This window comes from Marmota marmota, unplaced genomic scaffold (assembly GCF_001458135.2).
Source record: "Marmota marmota marmota unplaced genomic scaffold, marMar, whole genome shotgun sequence".
In the NCBI taxonomy this organism is placed as follows: domain Eukaryota; kingdom Metazoa; phylum Chordata; class Mammalia; order Rodentia; family Sciuridae; genus Marmota; species Marmota marmota.
Window position 1 is genome coordinate 21,386,894 of NW_026000221.1, and position 22,813 is coordinate 21,409,706.

General features: G+C 45.5%; 1 protein-coding gene across 2 annotated transcripts; it reads right to left on the minus strand.

The window, feature by feature from the left end:
- Positions 1–3,405: 3,405 nt before the first annotated feature.
- Herpud1 (homocysteine inducible ER protein with ubiquitin like domain 1) lies at positions 3,406–14,209 on the minus strand. 2 transcript variants are annotated; one of them, XM_015488699.2, is made up of 8 exons: positions 13,939–14,209; positions 11,049–11,126; positions 10,881–10,952; positions 9,322–9,452; positions 7,174–7,296; positions 6,290–6,640; positions 4,943–5,045; positions 3,406–4,163 (listed from the first exon to the last, which is right to left on the minus strand). In XM_015488699.2, exons 1-8 carry the CDS (start codon positions 14,083–14,085, stop codon positions 3,999–4,001), a joined length of 1,170 nt encoding a protein of 389 aa, XP_015344185.1. In that variant the 5' UTR covers positions 14,086–14,209; the 3' UTR covers positions 3,406–3,998. The 2 variants fall into 2 exon arrangements, with proteins under 2 accessions (XP_015344185.1, XP_015344184.1); XM_015488698.2 differs by having other exon boundaries at positions 10,881–10,955; positions 13,939–14,208.
- Between the last annotated feature and the right edge of the window lie 8,604 nt (positions 14,210–22,813).

Consider the following 22,813-nt stretch of genomic DNA (forward strand, 5'->3'; position numbering starts at 1 on the left):
GAGGAATGCAGCTCAGGATAGAGACCACCCGGGTGCTGGCAGCTCCAAAGCTAGGAGAAAGGCACAGGGCAGATTGTCCCCCAGAGACCTGAGAAGGAAGCTACCTGCCAACACTTGGATGTCAGCCTTGGAGTCTTGGGGATGCTGAGAGGATAAACTTCTACTGTTTTATGCTGTGGGAGCTTCTTATGGAAGCCCTGGAAATCTACTATCCTCCACATGAAGCAAGACCTCTGGGCCCGCAGGACAGGCAGCCGTGGAGAGGGGAAGCCACCATTTTGCCAGAGGGCCACAGGGCTGATCCTGGCGGCAGAAACCGTGCCATATATTAGACTCCAGTTTAGAGTCTAATGTGTCCTCCACAGTCTGCTGTGGGACATTGTCCCAGGCCTGCCATGTGGCTGGCACTGTCACAGAGTCTACAAAAGGTCATTCTGCTGGTGTCTGAAGCCAGTTGTTCGAGGATATTGAGCCTATCAGTTCCTTCGGGCTTCTGTAGCAAATTATCACAAAGTGGATGGCTTGAAATGACACAGACCTGCTTTCTCAAGTTCTAGGAGCTGGAAGTTGAAATCGGGTGTCCTCAGGGCCGTGCCCCTTCTGAGGTCTCTGGGAGAGGGTCTTCCTTGCCTCTTCTGCTCTCTGATGACTGGCAGCAGGAGCCCAGCCTCCGTCTCCGTCTTCCCAGGGTTATCTTCCCCTGTATCTGTGTGCAGATGTCCCTCTTCTTGGAAGCCTGTCCAGTGTGACTTCATCTCAACCTGATTATCCCTGCAAACACTCTATTTTCAAGTACGGTCCCATTCACAGGTTCCAGGAGAGCATACATTTTGGTGGACACCATTCAATCCAGTACAACGGGAGGATGACAAGCCAGTAAATTCCACATGCACGGGCTCGTTGTCACACTTCATTTGCTGTGAAGTAAGCTCCTTGATCAGGAGTGCTGTGGGGAGTACATGATGGTGGGGAAGGCACTGGCCACGTCAACCCATGGCAGGTTTAGCAGAAGCCCTGCATGCGGGGAAGGCAAATCCATGTCTAGAGAAGCTTCAAACTGGCAAAAAGAAAGTGCTGACCCTTCTGCCATGGAAGAGGTCTACTGAACCTGCCACCAAGTAGCCAGCTGAGCTCCCTGGGAATGGGCTAGATGGGGGACTTAGCGTCCATCTTGTCTACCGGCAGATTGGTTGTAGCCAGGTAGGGCCTTACTGAGCAGAAGTCCATGCACCACCTCCATTCCCGCCTCTATGGCCACCTGGCTCATGAGCCTGTTGGGCAATGACAGGAGTGGCGAGGGAAAGAGTCCGACTGGTCTCCACAAACAGGTCATCCCATCCACTAGATTATTAAAATCCCCCTCTGCTGAGGTCACCCTTTAGTGAGAATTTACATGGGACACAATTATCTTCATGCTCTTAACCTGTTCAAAAACGTCTATATACGTCTTTCCCAGACCACTTGCCACCAGTTTCTCATCGTGCTCCTTCCAAGTCCCCGACCAATTAGCCAAGTCACTGGCCACAGCCCATGAGTCAGTATATGCTGTGCCTCCGGCTATTTCTCCTTTCAAATAAAGTGAGTCATGCCCTGCTCAAAGTTCTATCCACAGGGTAAACCCCCCTTCACTACTGTCCTTCAGAGATGTTCAGAGTTGGATCCTACATGTCCCCAAAAGCCACGTACCAAAGGCTTGATCTTCAGCTTATGGCGCTATTGAGATGATGGGGCTCAGTTGGAGGAGGGGTCACTGGAGGTGTATCCTTGCAGGGTCTGTCTCATCCCCAGCCATGCTTGCTCTCTGCTTCCTGGTGGCCATGAGGTGACACTTTCCTTCACCATGATGTGTCTGCCTCACCTCAGGCCTAAAAACAAAGGAACCAGGTGACCATGAACTGAAACCTCTGACACCGTGGGCCAAAATAAATCATTCCTTCTTTTAGTTGTTTTTCTCAGGTCTTTTGTCACATGGTGACATCTAACCTAGGGGAGGCCTGGAAAGGGGCTATGGTGCTACAGGTGCCCAATTTTAGGTGGTGCCCACATCTCATGCAGAACCAGGCCCGAGTCTTCTCTTTTCTGTCAACTAATCATAGAGAACTTCCAACGAGGCCATAGGTACAGTACCGACTGGGAAAGAGAAGGAAGTGTGTCGGGAGTGGGGACCACAGGCATTTGGGCCACTTCTTGTGACTTACTTGTGTCTCCAGGGCCTGATTACATATATTCATCCCACTTCTGATGACGGAGTGCCGCTGCGCATGCCAACTTCTTGGTTTGATGGCTCTCACATCACCCAAGTTCATGAGAGGCAGCTCTGATCATGGTAACTTGGTGGCTCATGGTGAAGAGTTCCTTCTCTGCTAAGGTGCAGCAAGTTACTTTTCTCAAAATGGGAGTAGTGATCAGTAGAGGAGGGTGGGCTTTGTTCCAAACCCACGCTGTGCTTCACTTATGGGGCCAGCCTGAGCCTCCAGAGAGCACCCCTCTGCCTCTGCAGCTGGTGGCCAGTGATGTTTCCAGGAGCTCCCAGAATTAGGGCCAATTTAGAGCCTGTGCCCAGTAATTCCCCCACATTACAATTGCTTCCTTTTTGCCAATGTGGATTCACCCTGGTAAAAAGCTGTAGGTTCCTTTGGTGGGGAGGCTGAAAGACCAATAGCATAAAATTTTGGCAGTGTAGCAGGGTCCTTCCTCAGGGGACCAGACTCCCTCACTTGAGGGGTTCTGGGTCTAGACTGGTTTAAGCCTGGGAATTGAGGGGCTGTGACTGGTTTTATGATTCAGGTTCAACTTTGTTCACTTGATCTAGAATTTTCTACTAGATGGATGCAGTAGGAATTAGTAGACCGTCCATTTCTCCCTTTCCCAGGGACACCGTACGAACCAACCAGCCACTGCCACAGGTCTCTGCAGGTTGAATTATACGGATTACTGTCTCAACTCTACTTTTAACAGGATAACCACACCTACCTGGCCTTTGGTTACCAAGGGCTGCCATCAGGTCCCTGCCCCTCTGGACCCCAAATATTCCCACTGTATTTAGATATACCAGTTCAGTGGCAGAAATTCCCATTGTGATTTTTGACCAAGGTAGTTCTGGGATTTCAACTTCATTCAGCAGAGTCCAGCTTTTGGTCCTAGGATCAGCCAACCAGGCTGTTAGAGCCTTCTTAACCCCTCAGCCAAAAGCTGACTTTAAATTATGGGAATTTAACCTTGGTGGGTTCCTACATAAGCCAGTAATGTTCAAATTGGGAAATGGAGGCAGATACTGGTATAGTCTTAGTAAATTAAAACTAAGTTTTTCAGGCTACTTAAAAATCAGCACTTCAACTGTTGGCCATCCAACCACAATGGACACAGGGTAAACTGCGAGAATAACAGGAGTCTCCGCCACCGCCATTCATAGTAAAACTTTATTGAACAGAAAACCCAGCAAAGGTTCCCACCTCTGCAAAGTTCCCTGTGGTTTAAAGTAAAGCACTGCATTTTAAAAAGCAATTATACATACATCTTTCCTAGAAAAGTCCTGCTAACATGTCTAGCAATTTCATTGATTATATAAAGTAGTACACTTAGTGTAATTTAAACATTCCAACAGGAATCAAATCGTACCAGCAGAACCATTTCTGCATCTATGAATTCTATGTACAAACACACATGCAGACACACACATCTGGGAAAGTTCCTCAGGCATAAACATGCGACACCTAATGCCTTCTACTTACAATGCCTATTAAACTACATACAGAATATATTAAAGCTCTTCAGAATAAAGACATGAGAAGCTCTGGGCATTTTTTTTGTTCATCAAATTGTATCATGGCTTCATGTCTTACTTTCTGCTTTTGCTTTTGCTTCAGCGCAAAAGCCTATCATTGTCCTTGTGGGTTTTTAATGACTGTGTCATGTCGTGTCCAGGTGAGGACATCCAGCTGGATCAGATGATCCAGTCCAGGCCTGTCAATGCCTCTGGCTGCAGAGCACAAGCCCCATCAGTTTGCTATGGCTGGAGGGCCTTCTGGAAGAAGAGAGGCAAAGAAAGTCTTGAAGACAAGCCAGGCCGTGCTCATGAATGAAGGGCTGGTCTGCTGAGCATCGAGCACATTCCGGTCTGGAGGGAGGCGGCTGGGGTCTTCTGTTTCAGGATCTGCGCCTTCCTACAGGTCATGAAGCACAAGAAGAAAAACACTGGGGTCAAGATAAACACCGGTAAGTTAGGAGACAGCAGAGCAACATGGAGGCTAGAAAGGGCCAGACCCCCAGAATGACATCCTCAGCTGCCTGGGGCTCTTCCGGGCTTCCATGACACAACTGTGCTGATGACCTTTCATGGTTTTGAATATTCCTGGCAGCATGTGTCACAACAAATGAAGCAACCTGATCTTCAACTATTATTAAAGTAGCAATTAACCACTTCATTAAATATAGATATTCTACTTTGGGCAATGCTCCGAGTTTAGAAACCAACAATGGAAACTCAGAGTTCTGAAAGCAGAGTTTTCTTACTAAAGTATACCCTGTAGGGTCATGCATTAATCCACCTTTAAAAAATTCTATTTTCAGAAAGTCTACTCTATGAGATGTGCTTATGCCCATCATCCACTAACAATGTCCATCCTACAATAGCTATAGACCACTGAATTTCAAAATGTGGGTCTAGAAAAACACTGCTTACATTAAAAAAAAAAAAAAAAAAAAAGCCAGTTTCCACATAAGAAAAATGCCAAATGGATTTTAAGGCATATTCAACAAAACCCAGCTACTATTCTAAGAATAAATTTGATTAAAAAAAACAAAAACAAAAAAACCCAACAACATGAAACACTTAGGCTAATAAAATGGTGAACCACACACAGAGCTGGAAACCTCCAGGCCGAGGACTGGAGGGCCTGGTGCAGCGTGCACAGCTGGCTGGGCTCCCGCAGAGGCTCCGTACCTGTAAGTTATTGTTGGGGTCCTGATTCACAGCTTCCTGAGGACCGTCATTTGGGAAGTTCTGAACCGGCCTCTGTCTAAATGGAAACCATCCAACATGATGCCTTCAAAGGAAGCACATAAAAATGTCTACCTTAGCTAACATCACAGTGAGACCTACTCAATAATCTAAGTCTCTGCTCCTCTAATCATGATGGCACCCCAACTTGAAGGTCATGGCAAGAAAATCTGCAAAGCCACTGGCCCCGAGGTTTCACATGGGTCAGGTCCTTGAAATAGGGGCTGTTTTATTCATCAGAAACAAAACAGCAGCTGGCACACAGTGTGCACTTAATAGATGCTTGTTTATAAACTGAACCTTCCATTTAAAACCTGAACAGATGATATACTCACACACAGAGCTGTAAATATTAGAGCATAATAATTACCTACATTGGTCACTTTAATATATAATTTTAGGGACTATAATTTTAGGTCACTTTAGTATATGATTTTTCAAAGTTTTATTTGGAAAATCCAATTAAATCCAACTCTTGAAACACACATGACAAAATATTAACAATGTGGATATTATAAGTGTCTATTATATTATTCTAAATGTTTCCTTTTTTAATTTTTAAAAACTCAAATAAAAATCCATTTTAATTATAAAGCAAAAACTTCTTTCAATTTCAATCACAAACACCTCTCTCTCACTGTAGGTGCTAATGACATACAGGGTTGCATGTGCCATGGGAACTGTCCCGGGCCTTGCAGGAAATTTACAGCAGCCCTTGCTCTACCTACTAGATGCCAGCAGGATCACCCCTTATAGTTATGACAACCAAAAATGTCTCCAGACATTACTATGTCCCCTGGGAATGGGGGAGGAACAAAATTATCCCCAATGGAAACCTCCACTGCTCTAGACCACAGCTAAGCCAAACATCAGGCCTGTGAAGGTCCCTGACCCTTCAGGGCTGTGCTAACAGGGCTGCAACCATAATCCTAGAAGGCAGATGTAGCTTGATAAATACAAAGAACTGTATGTCCTTATTCAAAATAAATACAATTTTCTTTTCCATACCATAGTATGGCTATGTTTTTGTGGTCTGTGATCTGGAAGGTAATTTATCAAGAGAAGAATATTCTTCTTGTATTAACACATAATTAATGTGTTCTGAGCAATAGCCAACCAAGCTGTGAACTCCCTAAATTCAAAGTGCCACAGTGACCTACTGTTTAAATACACCTCCTCCAATAATGACTGAAACTGCTTGAAAGAGAAAATATGGACTTGATGAGTCAGTCACAACAGAGTGTAATTTGCAGTACAGAAAAAAAAGAGAGACAGAAATCATGTGCTTACAGGTACATGACAACGGTGGCCCCCATGACCATGAGGAATCTGCTCAGAGAGGAGTAGAAGTAGAGGATACTGAGAAAAACAGAAAATGTGGCTGCTGAATAGGTCCAATCCAACCAATCTCGATTTATCTCATCATCTTCTTCCACAATAGGGCCACCTTGTGCATTCATCCGCAAATTTTGATTGGCTCCAGGATTAACAACCACTTGAGGAGCTGCATTCTGATTGGCTGGCTGGTTTTCCGCTGGAAACTGGTTGTGAATAGGGGCTGGAGCAGGTGCAGCAACCACAGGTATCTCTTGTGCACTTGGGGATGGGACAAAAGCTCCCGAGGCAGCAGTGGCAGCTAAACTAAAATAAAAATAATAGAGGCAGAGACTGCTGAGACCAAAGTCCTTTGAAGACTGTGGCGCTCATGAACTTATTTAGGGATCTTTGTTAAGAACTGTAAGTAGGCACATACACACTTGGTTTCTCTACAACTTAGTGAAGAACTTCTTTACTAACAGTCGTATCTATAAATGCCTTTCCTAAGAAAAGCCACATGGTAAATTTCATCTCGAATTAAATATCAAGACCACTAAAATATGGTGCATTAGCAAATTAAAATTTTCAAAAAAATTTAAAGATACTGCTAATTTAAAAGGAGGTAACATTCTAAATAAAGGCATTAAACTCTCAGACACAAGCACCCTTGAACCAACACACAAATCAGGCAGCAGCTACTGCTCATACTCTACTCCACCCTCAGAACCACAAAGAGCACGACCCTGCAGGGCTGAGGAAGATACACTCATCCTCCATTATAAACTTTACAGCACAGATGGGTTTCCCTCAGCTCCCAGGGGACCAAGGTCACACTGAGCAAGGCAGGAAGGACTCACTATTGCATGTAGTACTGTCGTGCATAGATCTGCTGGAACCAGGAGAGCTGCAGCCACCCGTAGGTTGTGTAGCCAGAGAAACCAGGCCCTAGGCCTTGGAATGCCTGCTGGACAGCTTCAGACCTAAATATAGATGAAAACAAACACTCATTTTGAGTTGGTTGCAATAAAGAAAAATAAATTACAATCAGGAATTCAAATCAAAGAGACAGAAGAATGGGCCTTAAGTGGTCACACTGGAGATGACTATATGCATGGTGCACCTGTGTAACACAAGCACACAGAATACTGAGTGAAAGCCTTCCTATCATGATCCACATCCCGTGGGAAAACAAGAATTCTTGTTTTGTGCATAGACATACGAACAAGCTAAACCTTTTTAGGTTAAGTAGATCTCCCCCCCACCCTGCCCCATTTTGACTGAGTCTCACAGCAGACCTACATTCACTGATCACCTTTTAGAGAGCAGCTCAAAAGCCACATTTCCCCCAATCATTCCTGGGGGGGCGGGGGGGAATCTCTCCCTTCCTCCCGATGCCACTTCTTCCCACTCCTATCTCTGAATCTATCCTGGAGCAGTTATATGTGCAGGTGGCACTGTTTACTGCACAGTAGTGAACATTTGGTGTCCTGTGTGGGTTGATGGATCCCCAACGGCCTATGGAGAGGGACCGCACCCCCATCTTAGAGGGGAGCCCTAGTACAGCTCAGGAAAGATGAGGAATTTGTACAAGATCTTGAGCTAGGTAAGAAGCAGGGCTGAACTTGAAACATTCTGTTTGACCCAAACTTCTTCAACCATGCAACAGCTTTTCAGCAGGGGTTGGGGGAGTCACCTTGGGTTTTGTGCTTGTACAGTGAACTCTTTTGGCAGCAATTCACAAAATTGAAATTAGAATAAATTGTGGGAAAATGACCAGTTATGTTTCATTCCTGCAGGTCAGCTGATGTCATCAAGCAAAATTTTAATGCACTAGCTGTTCAACAAATATTTGCTAAATGAAATCAACACATTTAAACATGGTAAAATTCAAGTAGTCAGATACAAGCCAATTCTCAAGTTGTACAACCAGAATAAAGGAAACAGTTTTAAGGTTGTTGTTTTTTTAATCCAATAATGTGTCCAATTATCCAATGTATATGTGGACAGTCTTTTAAACAAATTCCAGATCCAGAGTATTTCTAATAGTATTCCAATACAAGTCTTGGTATAATACTGTTTTTGATCACTTAAAAAGTTACAGTGCATGGAAAAAAGATGATAAAATCTTATGTTTGTTCAATCTGATAATGATGCCATTGCTATGCAAGATAACTACAAAGTTTTTACAGTTATATTCTGAAGTGTGGGAGAGAGAAAATGGCAAAACTCTGATCATTATTGGGACTGGATGGTGGGGGTAAGGATTCATTATATAATTGTTTCTATTTTTTCATTTGAAACTTCCATTAAGGAAAAAAGTACTCTTCCTCAAACACCGGGCTTTTTCAAGAATTAAATATAAAAACTACTAGGAAAAGAAGCACAGGGTTAGAGTTACAAAATTCCACTTGTAGTTAGCAGACTATTTTTTCTGAAAATGACTTTTATAATAAGGTGTTCCAAGAGTTATAAAATCCAAACATTAGGGCATGTAATCACTTCTGGCTTTGCTCTAAAGAAAAGCTCTAACTGCCCTAAAGAAATGGCCTTTTTCCCTGGCACCTCCAACATAGCTCTTGGCAAAGCACTTCTTAGTCTCTTCACTTTTTGTCTCTGTTATGATAGAAAAAAAGCACAAACCCACTCAGCAAAGCAGTGCACAATGCTTAGAAAAACTGTTTCTTCTGCAACAGCTCTAATTTCCCACCACAAGGGCAACCAAGTGGTCCAAATAATGGGAAGCACACTCAGTGGGAAGCTAAATGCCTGCACACTCAGTACATGAATCTCCTACTTTTTTATATGTCCCTATAAGGCTGCATATTAAGAAAAACCAAATACAGCAAGAGATCTTTAAAGTGACACAACCTTTATAAAGCAAAATTTTATACACATCTTAAAAGTTCTCTTGACTACACATATGTAATCACACTTTATTCTTAAATTGATGCAAACGAGGGACACACATTTATGTTGTACAAACCTGGCTCTTTATTAACACTTACCTTGAGATATTCTCCCACCCAGAGGGAGAAAGGTTCCGAAGAACTTCCCTTTGCCTTAAGCCATCACTTGAGGAATCCCCAAGATACTGTCCCTGATTAGAAGCATTGGGCTGCTCTGAGGATCCAGCAACCTAAGTGCAAGATGAACACAAGAACAAAGAACCTGATGCAACTCTGTGAAATCCAGCTGAAAGAATTATTTTGTTGTGAATGGCACATGTCCCATTCTCCACCTCTGAACTTGACCAAATTAAATAAAAGCCAATGATACATGAAAAATATTCTGAAACTTGTTCAATACAATTTTTAGAGGTGAAGCAGACTAAAATTAAGGACCCCTCTGAAATTGAGGACAACTTCCTCATACTCAGAATAAAGGCTAAAGGGCTGCCCACCCTGGGCTGAGGGATACCAAGGAAACCGAGAATGGACACTGGACATTGCTCCCTAACCCCACACAGGTCTACACAGGAAGGCTTACGAAATTTACACATGTATAACACATGGCTTTTGTTTATACATGTCGTTAACAGCTTCTGTGGAACCTAAAGAGAAGAAATCTAGCTGCTTCTCCACAGTTCGATCAAAAGCATAAAATCCATTTTTCCTTTTTCATCTTTGTCCTATTTCTTATGTGGGCAGGCAGGCAGCTGAATCCAGTCACCAAGGATCCAGGTAGGATCCCTGAGTTAGGCGGCTGGTAACACAGATAGTAGGCCTGGGATGTGGCTCAGTGGTAGGGCACTTGCCCAGCATGCACAAGGCCCCAGTATCTACAGATAGGTAGGAAGATACTGGAGAAAAAATACAGACTTTTTTCTTTTGAGTAAATATGCATCAGTTTCACTAAAATCTTCCAATGAAGATTCAGTTCAATGAATGAAGCTGGTCAGAAAGCTTTCTGACAATGTTGTACATCTTATGGTGCTAAACTTAACTAATTCTAGAAATTAAATTTGACCAACAAAACTTATAAATACAAGCAACCTAAAGGAAAGAAATTTCCTGTTATATTCAGCTCTTTGTGTAGAAGATTTATACTATATTTTCAAATAAATGTTGGGAAATGAAAAATAAATGCTTTTGACTGTCAAACAACTCTTTAGAGATCATCACTGTGGCCTTTTCCCATCCAAATAAATAATCGTGATAAAATTTCCAAAGGAAATATATTCACTTTTTTCCTCTTTATTAATGATTCCTTAGAAGAAACTTGCTATGAGCTAGATGTGAAAAACAAAAAACATTTTCAAGAGCCTTGCTAGTTCAGGCTTCTGGGTACACAGCAGCTGTAGACAGATGACATCCCAGCAGTGTAACAACAAGTAAGTTCACATTTCCACAAGCACTCAAGGCACACTATACTACTACTAGAGCAAACTCTCACTTGTGTTGATAATAACACAGTTCCTAATTCCTGCTATGCCCAGGGAAGAAGCAAAATACAACTTGGTAAAAAGGCTATAAAAGCTCTCTTTAAAAGAATTTTACCCAACTTTCTTTAACCCTTTCTTGAGAAACTGAAGGACACAAATTGTTATCATCAGGAAGAAGCATACCTTTGTGCTGGTTTCTGGTGTTTTTGAGGGACTCTTCACATTGCATACCAGATGCAGAACATGCCGTTTTTCCTGCTAAAAGCAATAAAGAGGTACCTCAGGATCTGAATTCAACTTGTTAAGTGCTTAAAAACATTGCAAAGTTAATGTGTAAGTGACACAAAATACCTTTGGAAGCAAGTCCCTGAGACACTGATGATCCAACAACAGCTTCCCAGAATAAATTAACCTCTGGTCCTCTGGACGCTGATGGTGGAAAGAGAGTAACATAGGTCAGCACTGAGGGTCCACAAGTTCCGGAACACAGGAGGAACTGTTTCATACAAATAATCAGAATATGTGTTTTTTCCCAGTATCACAAGAAAACACTTTTTGAACAACCTCATATACAAAATTTTTATCTAGAAAGTGCTTAACTTTAAACTGATAGTAGAACATGCAAATAAATTTAGGATGGCAAATTATCTCCAATCCATAAAAACTATGGCAACATATTTAATCTTTTAATCCTGGGGGAAACTGCTCTCTGCCACTAAAAACACAAAGTGCTTTGGGAGCTCCTACAGCAACTAACTTTAAAACCTTGTTTGGCCTCAGAGAAAACTCAAGATTCCCAAGGTCAGCCTTCATCAAAACTACCTAAGCACTGCCTCAAATTAACAGAAGCAATTCTAAACCTAAGCCCCACAAAGGGCTTCTTGACTTACAAATGCAGTTAGAGAAATGATGTGTAGGTCACCTGACTCTGTTAGGGACTGGGTAGAGTGCAGCGGCAAGAGGGTTGCCTAATGCTTTCAAGGCCCAGTTAGAGAAAGAGTGGAATGGAATGAGTGGGAAGGGAGGAAGAGGAAAAAATACCCCACGACCCTGCCAGAGCTGTTATTCCTATTTTAGGAAAGTCTGAGAAATTGACTCATCTAAGGGCACCTGTTGCAAGATTCTAACTCCTACTCCCCTACACACTAGTGACTTTACAATTACAGGGACTCCACACACTTTTACACAAATCTCACTTTTAAAGTATTTTTTTTTTTAATTTTAGTTGTAGATGGACATAATACCTTTATTTTATTTATTTATTTTTATGTGGGCTGAGGATCAAACCCAGTGCCTCACGCATGCTAAGTAAGCAATCCCCCACTGAGCCACAACCCCAGCCCTTAAAATCTATTTTTAACTCATTTTAAACTTAACTTTAAAGTAATAGCCTCAAGTAATGTATATTAAAGTCATTACATTGGAGGTCACCTGCTCTTGTCAACCTGCTCTTGCCAGAATAACCAATTATGTAAAACATGGAATAAAGCTATTCTGGCCAAGAAACCCAAGACATTAAAGTTAGCTGTTTAAAACAAAACAGAAAATTTGCATCTACTTATCAACATACATTAGGACTTCTGACACTTTACCTAAAACAAAAAAGGCTGTGTTCATTATTGGTCTCACTGACTTAACAGGTGAGTGCTATTCTACTTTTGTAAATGTGGGCCAACAACCAGAAAAGGTTTGAAAACCACAGCTGCCTCTGGATTTGAAGTGTTTCCTCTCTTTTAAAGACCTGAACTGGCATTATGTCCTTACCCAGAGGGTTGATTTGGGGGGGAAAAAAGTCTTAAGCAAACAACTATTATAAAGGATATGCTATTTTATACTATAGAAAATAAATGATGAGTACACTTCCACCATAACAATTTTAAATACAGATTTGCATATCTGAGAGACCTTTCATTTACAATCTTGGACTCAACAAATAGGAGTGATGTTGAGGTGACCAAGGAAAACACTTCTCAAAATGGGGCCTTTTACAAATGATGCAACTACACTACACCTGCTGTGCCTATTTGTGTACCCAACATTAATTCTCCCAGCAACAAGGCCAGCTAGTTTCTGGAAAACACCTATGGTGAAATCAGAGTGCCAAGGTGAATCCTAAAGGACACCGGAATGGAAGCCTACTGAATAAATAAGGAAACTTCAAAGTAACAACTCAGAAGGAATACTCATGTCTACAATTCTTGACAATAAGAAGCAAAACCAAACTGACACATGCACTACTACAGGTTGGCAGTCTTCAGATGACAATTTCCCCACCTTTTGCCACCCAGATGCCCTTTCCTGTTTAACCAAGAATTACACTCTTGGGCTGCAAAGAACACTGCTGACACTTACATAATATCAGAGTACAAAGTAAATACAGGAAGGTCCCAGAGCACAGCCTCATCACGTGGTGAGGAAGGGAGGGCGGGCGGTGCTAAGGGTGCTGTTGACAACTGTGTCCACCAAAACAAAGCAAGGAAGTCTCTCTAATTGAAGGACCAAAGTCTTAAAAGTAGACTCAAGGCAACTCTGTTTCCCTCCTAAATCACTCTTAGCTAGAAAGTGCCAGGGCCCCTCCCTGGGACTAAGCAACGACTCCACTCCACTCCGGAGTTCAGCGTCAGGGAGGGAACAGCCAGGGGAAGGTGGCTAGGGAGGGGAGAGCCACGTCTTGCTTCTGGGCGTGGGACCTTAAGTACACAGTGACTGGCGCTCTCCCTGACTGTCCAGTTGCGGGCAGGGTTTGGGCGTCTATTCTCCCCTCTTCCCACTGAGAACACTCGTTTTCAGCATTTGGTTTTCTTACATTTATCCACTGGTTTCCAGCCTAATTAGGAACACCTACTCGTCGCCGGTTGTTTTGGGGAAACTGAGGCTTGGAGGGTGAAATGATTCACCCAAGGTCACACTGCTGCTTCCCTGTTTTGGTTAAAGCCGGAAACCACGCGTGGAGAATGAGGAAGGGGTCTGGGAAGTGGGGCAGGACAGGGAGCCTTGGAGCCTTGGGGACCTGGAGAGGCGAAGTGACAGGAGTAGGCAACCCGTCAGGAAAGCGGGCTGTTGGCGGCCAGGAACGAGGAGATGACAGCCACTGGGTAAGAAGTGGGGGCGCCTAGGGCGGCAGGGCAGGAAGAGAGGTGACCACAGCCCTGCGGTGGGTGACCAGGCGAGTACCCGCCGGCAAAGGGACAGGCTACCGGAAGGGGAAGGCAGACGTGGCATCCCCAGGGACTGCTCTCACCGGGCGCTCGGGGTAGACACGGCTCAGGTGGGCCTTGAGGTGGCCCACGCTCCAGCTGCGGTCGCCGCTCAACTCCAAGTCGCGGTGGCGCTGGTTGGGGCTTTTCACCAGGAGCGTGACCGGCTCGGGCTCCGGCTCGGGCTCCATGTCGGCGGCGCTGTAGACTCGGCTGCGGTCCGAGATGCCAAGCAGGCGGCGTCGCCACCGCCTAAGACGCCGCAACGACGGTTCGCTTCTCCGGGGCTCGCGCCCCAGCCTCGGGCACCTTTTATAGGCGCCCCGCGCCCAGGCTCTGCGGACGGACCTCTCTGTGGCTGCTGTCCATTGGCTGAGGCAGGGGTTACCGCCCAACGTGGCCCAATCAGCGTCCGAATCCGGGCGGCCGAGGGGCGGGCGGAGCACGTAGGCGCCGGGTGATGCAACCCGCGGCCGTTGCGTCTCCCGAGTCGCGGCTGCGCGTAAGGCCCCCGAGCCGGGGTCACCCAGGCCGGCCCCAGGTTAGCAGCCTCTGCAAATTGTTTCCTCACAAAGCTGCACCCCCGCCCCACTGACCCCAGCGCCGGGCCCGCCTCCTCCCCGCCGCACCCCGCGGCCCCACCGCCGCTCCACCCGGGGAAGCTCCCCACTCCGAGCGGCTCGGCTCGAAGAACCGCCGGGCTGAGTGGGCCCCGTGCGAGCCCGTCCGGAGGGCGCCGAGGCTCCTTAGCCTTAGAAGGGCCTGGAAGGAGCAGACCCGGAGTTCCCGGGCTGGGGGGTGTGAGGCACCTGCGGCCAGTTTCCCCTCGTCCCGGCTGAGACTTGCAGGCTGCACCCTCAGGTGTGGACAAGCCGGCCACGGCCAGGTCACACGTACTCGCTAGGGGCGGCCCTTTATAGGGATCAGCCAGTGCTTTGAGCTGGGGCAGAGTCCGGGAGGGCAGCATCTGGATTGCTGAACTGTGGCCACCAAGGCCCACAGAGGCATTTCCTCCCTCCCTCTGTAGGAAGGAGACTTGAAAAACAAAAGTGACATTGCCCTGGTTCCATCCTCGTCCTATGATCTTGGCACATGCTATGCCAATGCTGTTTTTCCAGGGGTGTCAGGAGCTTGTCCAAGGCAAGACCCTGCTCTGGTTGGGGGCCGAGGTTAGTCTGCTATGACTGCCATCATGAAGTAGCACAAACCTGGTGGCTTAAGCAACAGAAATAGATTGTCTCACAGTTCTGGAAGCTGCAAGTCTGAGATGGAGGTCTTGGCAGGGTTGGTTCCTTCAGAGAGCTGTAGGGAGAATCTGTTCCCAGCCACCTCCTATCTTCTGGTGGTGGCTGGCAATCCTTGGAGCTCCTTGGCTCCTAGTGTATTACTCCTTCCTGTAATGGCAGTCTGTGTGTGTGTCATCATATCATGTTCCCACTACCCATATCTGTCTCTGTGTCCAAAGTGTCCCCTTTTATAAGGACTCCAGTCATATGGGATAGGGCCCAACCTAATGCCCTCAAGTCCACTACAAAGACTGTTTCCAGATACCATCACATTCGTAGGTACTGGAGCTTAGTACTTCAACATCCATTTGAAAGACTCGACTCATCTCATAACTTTTGAGAGTTTGCTGGCAATTTGCCAGCAATATATTACAGAAAATGAGGTGGTTTCTTTCTCAGTTATCTTTATATTAAGAAAGGAAGCTGAGGAATTTGGAGATAAATTATCTGTTTATCAACCTTATCTAATTGCTTTTTGTCTATTGCAGGCAGTTCTGTCCCCTTTCATCAAGGCTGGCTTCAAGGGCAAGGGACCCATGCAGTTGGTCCAATAGGCCCTGGGCTTGGTTTGATGCCCTGCTATTCTCATCTTAAAATTCTTAATACTTTTTTTTTTTTTTTAACAGAAGCTCTACGTTTTCATTTTGCACTGAGTTCTGAAAATGGTGTAGCTTTCATACTTCAGGACAGGGGAAAATGACTGATTATGATCTGGCAGTCTTGCTACTGGTTAGAAGCTAGCCAGTGGGGCAAGACAAACAGATGTTTTTGGGGAGGCAGCTAGGCAGGAGATAAGGGCTTCTTTGCCAAAGCAAGACTGCCAACAGCATGCTTTCCTTTGTCCTGTTGTGACAAGCCTCAGGGACCCTAAGACAGTTTATCCATTTCTGCTCAGTAGTAGAAATGTCAGGGAGTGAGCTGCTGTGGTTTTTTCCTAGGGAAAAGGCTATCCAGTTTGTTTCCCTCTTGATTTATCTCCCAAAAGGATAGCTCCTTTTAGAGGACTTTGGTGACTCTTCCTATAGCACGTTTGAAAAAACGTTAGATTCAAATCAAAGAATGTGCCAGGAGATTCACACAGCATGACCCTGTTCTCAGTGACCCTCAAATATAATGGGGGCAATAACAAAAATACAGAAATAAAAAGACACTCCAAGTCTCATACATTTCTAAGGGACTTATGATCACACTAAACGAAGAAGAAGAGGTGAAGAAGTTAGAAAACTCCATGAAAGAGATGAAATTTGAGCCAGGTGTGTCGGCGCACACTTGTAATCCCAGCCATTTGAAGACTTGAGACAGGAGGATCACAAGTTCAAGACCAACCTGGGCAACTTAGCCAGATCCTGCCTCAAACAAACAAACAAAAAAAAATTGAAGGGGCTAGCTTAGTGATAGAGCATTCTTGGGTTCAGCCCCGAGTAACACACACATACACAAACATAATACCCAACACACAAACCCAGTCATTGCACTAATAGGAATTGACTCAAGAGAAAGAAAAAACATGTCAATACAAAGACTTCCCCTAGAATGTTCACTGCAGCTTGTTTCATAACAGTACCCAACAGTGGGGACAGTCCAAGTGTCTATCAACAGGAAACTAAATAAATTATAATGTTTCCTTACAATGGGAAACACTCAGATACATGTAACAATGTGAATGAACCTGAAAACCATGTTGAACAAAAGGACCAGACAAAATGAGCACAGTCAGCCCTTTGTACCCACAGCTTTCAATATACACGGATTCCACCAACTTCAGATGGAAAATATTCAAAAAATGTGCACCTGTACTGAACAGCTACAAACCATTTTTCTTGTCGATACAATATAATGTATATTTACATAGCATTACATTGTATAAGGTATTATAAGTAATCCAGAGGCTATTTAAGTATATAGAAGTATATGTATAGGTTCTATGCAAATACTATGTCATTTTATAGAAGACATTGAGCATCAGAAGATTTTGGTGTGGGGGGAGGTACTAGACAAATTCCCTGTGGATACCAAGAGACAACTATATGTATTATATCATTCCATTCATATGACATTCTAGAGCAAGCAAAACTATTTTCAGGTGACAGAAAACAGCGGTTGACTGGGGCTGGGAATGGGATGAAGGGGTGGGCTTGGCTGGGGCATGGGGTGCAGTGCTGAAGCTGGCTTATCCTGTTTCATCACCGTCTCGATGTGAGCCTCTCTGCCCAACTCTGCTTTTAGGGACATCACCCTGACAGTTCTAGATGACCGTGATAGGAATATCTATACCAAGGAGATAACAGACGCTATCAGTCCGAGCATTTCCCCAGGGAGCCAGTGTTAAATTTTTACCAACATGACACTAGGCATGAAGGAAATTTCTGGAGGTGAGGAAATGTCTCTGTCTTGGTTACAGCTGGGGTAACACAGGCATCGGCACTTGTCAAAATTGATCCAATTGTACACTTAGGATTTTTGCACTTTACTCCATTTATATGATGTTTCAATCTAAAAATGTAATACAGGAAAACAAGAAGGAAGGAAGGAGGGAGGGAGGGAGGGAGGAAGGAAGGAAGGAAGGAAGGAAGGAAGGAAGGAAGGAAGGAAGGCGACAGATGGTGTACATCATTTCAAGCTTACCAAACAAGTTCTGATTGACCCAGCTGGGTACTAGTTCAAGGGCTGGGTTTGGGAACCACTGGTCAAGTGTGACAGGGACAGGGTTTATTTTTAGATAGTAGCAGTAATGTTAATGTCAGTGGATCCAAGTCATTACAGAGGGGGAGAGACTTGGGGCCTGGAGGCCTGATGGGTTCATCCAAGAGGAAATGTGGATCAGCATTGGGATGGACTCAAAAAGGAAAAGTCGTATAAATGAGGATAAATGACCTTCCAGGAATAAAGCAAAGGGAAGGGGGCCTGGCTTGTAAATGGAAATCAAGGCTAGAGGGATGCAGAGCTCTCCCCGAAACACACACAGCTTTAAGGACCTCTATGGCTTCATTCACTCAACCCCCGCAGCCCATGGAGGGCTATCGTGTCTCCACCCTGCATCTGGGCAAGCTGAGGCACCAAGTATTTAAGTAACTCCCACAGGAGCTAGTAACTTTTTTGAAATTGTTATTAACTAGTACTGAGGTGTAATTTACATAATCTTGAGGGTAGGGTTTAAAAGTTCTAGCAGGTGTGTTCGTCCGTGTGACCCAGGCCTCTGTCATGATATGGAACGGTCCCATCCCCCTAAAACTTCTCTAGTGCCCCTTCGCGGTCACCTCCCTGGCCTCTGCCACTCCTGGCCTCACTGATCTGCTTCCTGACATTTCAGCCCATCATGTATAAATGAAATCACAAAGTACACATTCTTTTGTGGCTCTTCAAGATAGACATCCAAGCAGATCAGGAAAACAAAGGCTGTGAGCAGCAGGTAATCTGAATCTTACACGGGATTTCTGAAAATGTGGAAATGAAAGCACTGGCTGGGAAAATTCTGCTAACTTGCTGGTTTCGTCCTGTAGCAGTGCTCTCCGTGCTACAGCCTGATTCACGCCCACATTCTAAGAAGGGAAGAGGGATGAAGGAGCCAAAGGCCTGTCTTACTTGAGTCAGGCCTTGAGGATCTGGAAGGAGCCTTTGCAAAATCAGAGCCCGTTAAGGATCGTTGACCACGCCCATTTTTATTTAAAACAAACTGATGTCTTAGGCCCTTGAACTTCTGCATCTTGTTTTTGGAACTCTTGTTTTTATCTGGTTTCTAGAGATCCCCTAAATAATTTAAATGCCAAGCCATAAACTTTGCCTTTTATGGTCAATTCTGAAGTCCTAGTGTGGTCATGCACTGAGGCCATCTTCTTTAGCCCAGGAAGTGAATCTCCTGCCCTGTACCCAGGAAATCCATCCCACAGCCACTCTCCGGCCCACACTGAGCCAGAGCAGCTTTCTTTCCTTACCAGAAGCAGCCCTGGAGGCAAATGCTCCCTCTCAGTTGTGGCCAGTGGTAGGGAAATGTTTTAGAATATGAAAGAGGGGGAGTCTGGGACTGAGGTTCTGTGATACCTTTATGTGACACTTCCCTGTTATTCCATGGTTGAGCTAATTGTTTCTTAACAGTGCTTTTTACATAGATTTTTTTTTCAATCAAAGGAAATTAAAACTGAATTGATTTTTTAAACCTTGGCATGTATCTCAAATAGGAGACCCCAAGGTGTGTGACTGGTCAAGATTGACAATCAGTGCTAAGCCACAGCAGCAGAACAAAGGGACTGATGGTTAATTTTAAAGTGCACTTTTAAACTTGGTCCTTGGGCTAGGGATATAGCTCAGTTGGTAGAGTGTTTGCTTTGCATGCACAAGACCCTGGGTTCTAATCCCCAGCACCTCAAAAAAAAAAAAAAAAGAAAGGAAACTTAAACTTAGTCCTCACAAGGTTTTAAAATGTACCCAGGGTTTCCCACTATGTCAAACACAGACCTACCATATGACCCAGCAATTCGACTCCTTGGTATATATATCACAAAGATCCGAAAACAGGAGCTTAAACAAAAATTTGTGTATGAATACTCACTGCAGCATTATGTACAACAGCCCCCAAAGTGGGAACAACCCAAATGTCCATCATCTGAGGAATGGATAAACAGCGTGACCCATCCACAGTGATGCAGTGTTAGCCAGCTGTGGACAGGAGCGAAGGACTGATGCACGCAAAACATGGACGATCCTTGAGAACGCTGTGTGTCAAGTGCAAGAGCCAGGCTGCGAGCCACATCCGTCTGTGAAATCTCCACAATAGGCAGGTCCACAGACAGAGAGCAGATTAGTGGTCGACAGGTATCGGTTTGGGGAACGATTGATTAATGGATCCAGGATTTCCTTGGGGGCAATAAAAATATTTGGAAATACACAGTGGCAGTGGTGGCACAAACAGTGTGATTGTACTAAATCTGCCAAATTGGACACCTGAAAGTAGTTAAAATGGTGAATTTTATGTTATGTCACTTACCACAATTGAGAAAACAAAGCTGGGCGTGGTTGTGCACACCTGTAATCCCAGAGACCTGGGAGGCTGAGGCAAGAGGATCGCAAGTTCAAGGCTAGCCTCAGCAATTTAGCAAAGCCCTAAGGAACTTAGTGAGCCTCTGTCTCAAAATTAAAAATAAATAAAAAGAACTGGGGAGGTGGCTCATAGTATAGTGGCCCTGGGTTCAATATCTAGTACCAAAACCAGACAAAAAAACAAAAAATTCCCCAACTATCAGGCAGTTCTGCTCTGTTGAATGTTATGTCCAAGACTTTCCTCCAGTGGAGAGAGGAACCCAAATAAAATAACCACTACCACAACCAAGCACAACAAAAATCCTTAGTGATTCCCCCAAAGAGGGATTAGACTTAGGTGGGTGGATCTACCTGATTATATAATCTCTGGAGGAAAAGCCTGGCTTGGCTCTAGGTTTCTTGTGTATCCAGTCCAGGTTTATGGCTCCCTGGGGCTGCTTAGGTTTGATTTCAGAGCAATTAGGAGTCAGATGGACCCTGCCCTCTGGCCAGCATGGAGGGAAGGGTCATAGATGAACACTGAGGCCTCAGGTAACCTTAGAAGCCCACTTTCTTTTTCCTCCCATAACAGCCTCCTGCCCTGTGCAGCCCTCTGCTGAGTATTGGTTGTTTTGTTTTGGTCCCAAGGATTGAACTCAGGGGTGCTTCACCACTGAGCCACATTTCCTGATCTCCCACTTTTTTTGAGACAGGGTCTTGCTAAGTTGTGAGTATTCTGATTACAATCCAACATTTTACTAAAGAGGAAATTTTTTTTCATTTTGAATTTCATGCATCTTTTCCTGTGCACAGAGCACACTTCTCTGGAGCCCCAGGTGGAATTTTGCTTGTGTTAGTTTCTTCTCCCCACACCCACTCCACTCCCAGCAACAGCACCCACCGTGGCTGGGGAGTATCTCCGGGGGGTAGCATGTGCTTAGCCTGCGTGATGCTCTGGGTTCCATCCCCAGCACCATGAAGAAACAAAAACAAAGAAAGCCACCTTCCCCAGACTGGTTTCAGACTAGACCTGGCAACTCCACAAAGATGCCAGAGACCGCAGATACAGCTGACAGCGATCTTCTTGTGAAGATGGTGGGATTTTTCAGTCTCTCCCATGAATTTAATTCTGCTTGCTCAGTCTTCCCATCCTGGACTTCTCCCTCTGTCTTTCCCAGCCTAAGCAAATACCTCTAGTCTTTTTTGAGGCTCTCTCATCTCTGATGTGGTCAGGTCAGCTCTTTCCTGCCATTCTGATCAGTCATTCTGATCCTAGAGATTAACCCCTGGGTCTAGCCCTTTGTGAAAGTAATTGACAGCCTCCTCCCCTGTATCTTGATCTTGCCCCATGACCCCAAACCTCCTTCCTCACAGTAGCCAACCCTGCCTTTCTCGAGGAAAGGACCCTCCAATGTCACCCTTAGGGAGGCTCCACCCTCACCCCCATTCCCCTGCTGGTGCCTGGAGACCCTACTGCTCAGCAGCCTTTTCTGAACCACAGACCTACTCAGCATCTCTGAATACTGGCTCCCAAGCCTCCTTTCCACTCTTGCCCCCTTCACGACCCCAGCATACAGCTCACACTTGCTCCCACAATGCTCAGCTCATGACCCTCACCTTGTCTGCCGCCGTGCCCACCCCCACTGGTAGAATCCACTCATTTGTCCTTCATTCATTCACTGCCAGAACATTTATTGAGTGCCTACCCTGTGCTGGGTGCTGGGGCTTAAAGGTGCCTCTGGTTTGCTCACCAGCAGAGCCGGCCCTCGGCCACACAGTCAGTCCAGCAGCTAAGCTGTTGCAGTGCCCCTGTGTGTGCTCTGAGGCCCTCCCGTGGTCTGGGTCTTCCCCTGAGGCCTCCAAGTCTCCCTACCACCCACTAACTAAAAGGCTCATCTCAGTTCCCACCTGTGTAGAGCCCGTAGTCAAATGACGGACCTCTCAGAGGTTGAGAGTGTTCAAAACCGGTCACCTCCTCCAGAATGCGGGACCCTGAGGTGCTCGCACACTGGCCACAGTGGTCCTTTATTCTCCATCTCCCTCCTTCCCCAGCCCAGGGCACATCCCAGCCCTTCAATTCTCCTTCACTCTTGCTTTTCCACCCGTCTGCTTGGAGCTCACGGGGCCACTCCCACGTACTTGTGCCATTGTCCTGGAAACCCTTGTGTCTTGTCCTCCCATCCCTCTTGCTTGGCCGGCACGGTTTTGGAGAACAGGTCGCCCTCTTTCTCCACATTTGCTCAGGAGTCCCCCAGGCAGGGCACAGGACAGATGTCCTGAGGGCTTTTTAGCCTCGTGCCACAGACCCAGGGGGGCCTTCCTGGTGCCTGGCAACGCCTCCCCACATCCTGATGGGCTGCGACTTCCTCTTCCTTCGCTCGGCCTCCTCTTCTGCGATCTCTTCCTTGCATCTTAAATCTCTCCCTTCCGACCTGTGGGTCCACTCTGGTCCCCATTAACGCATCCCCACCCTGTAGCTGGGACATTTATTGATCAATGAGTAAGTATTCTTATGTTCCTCCCGATTTCCCAGCATCCTTTGTAGCTAGGTGCCTTGTCCTTGACACACTGTTTTACCAAATTATTCCGGGCTTGGCTCCCAGTGACGCCCAGGGCCTCA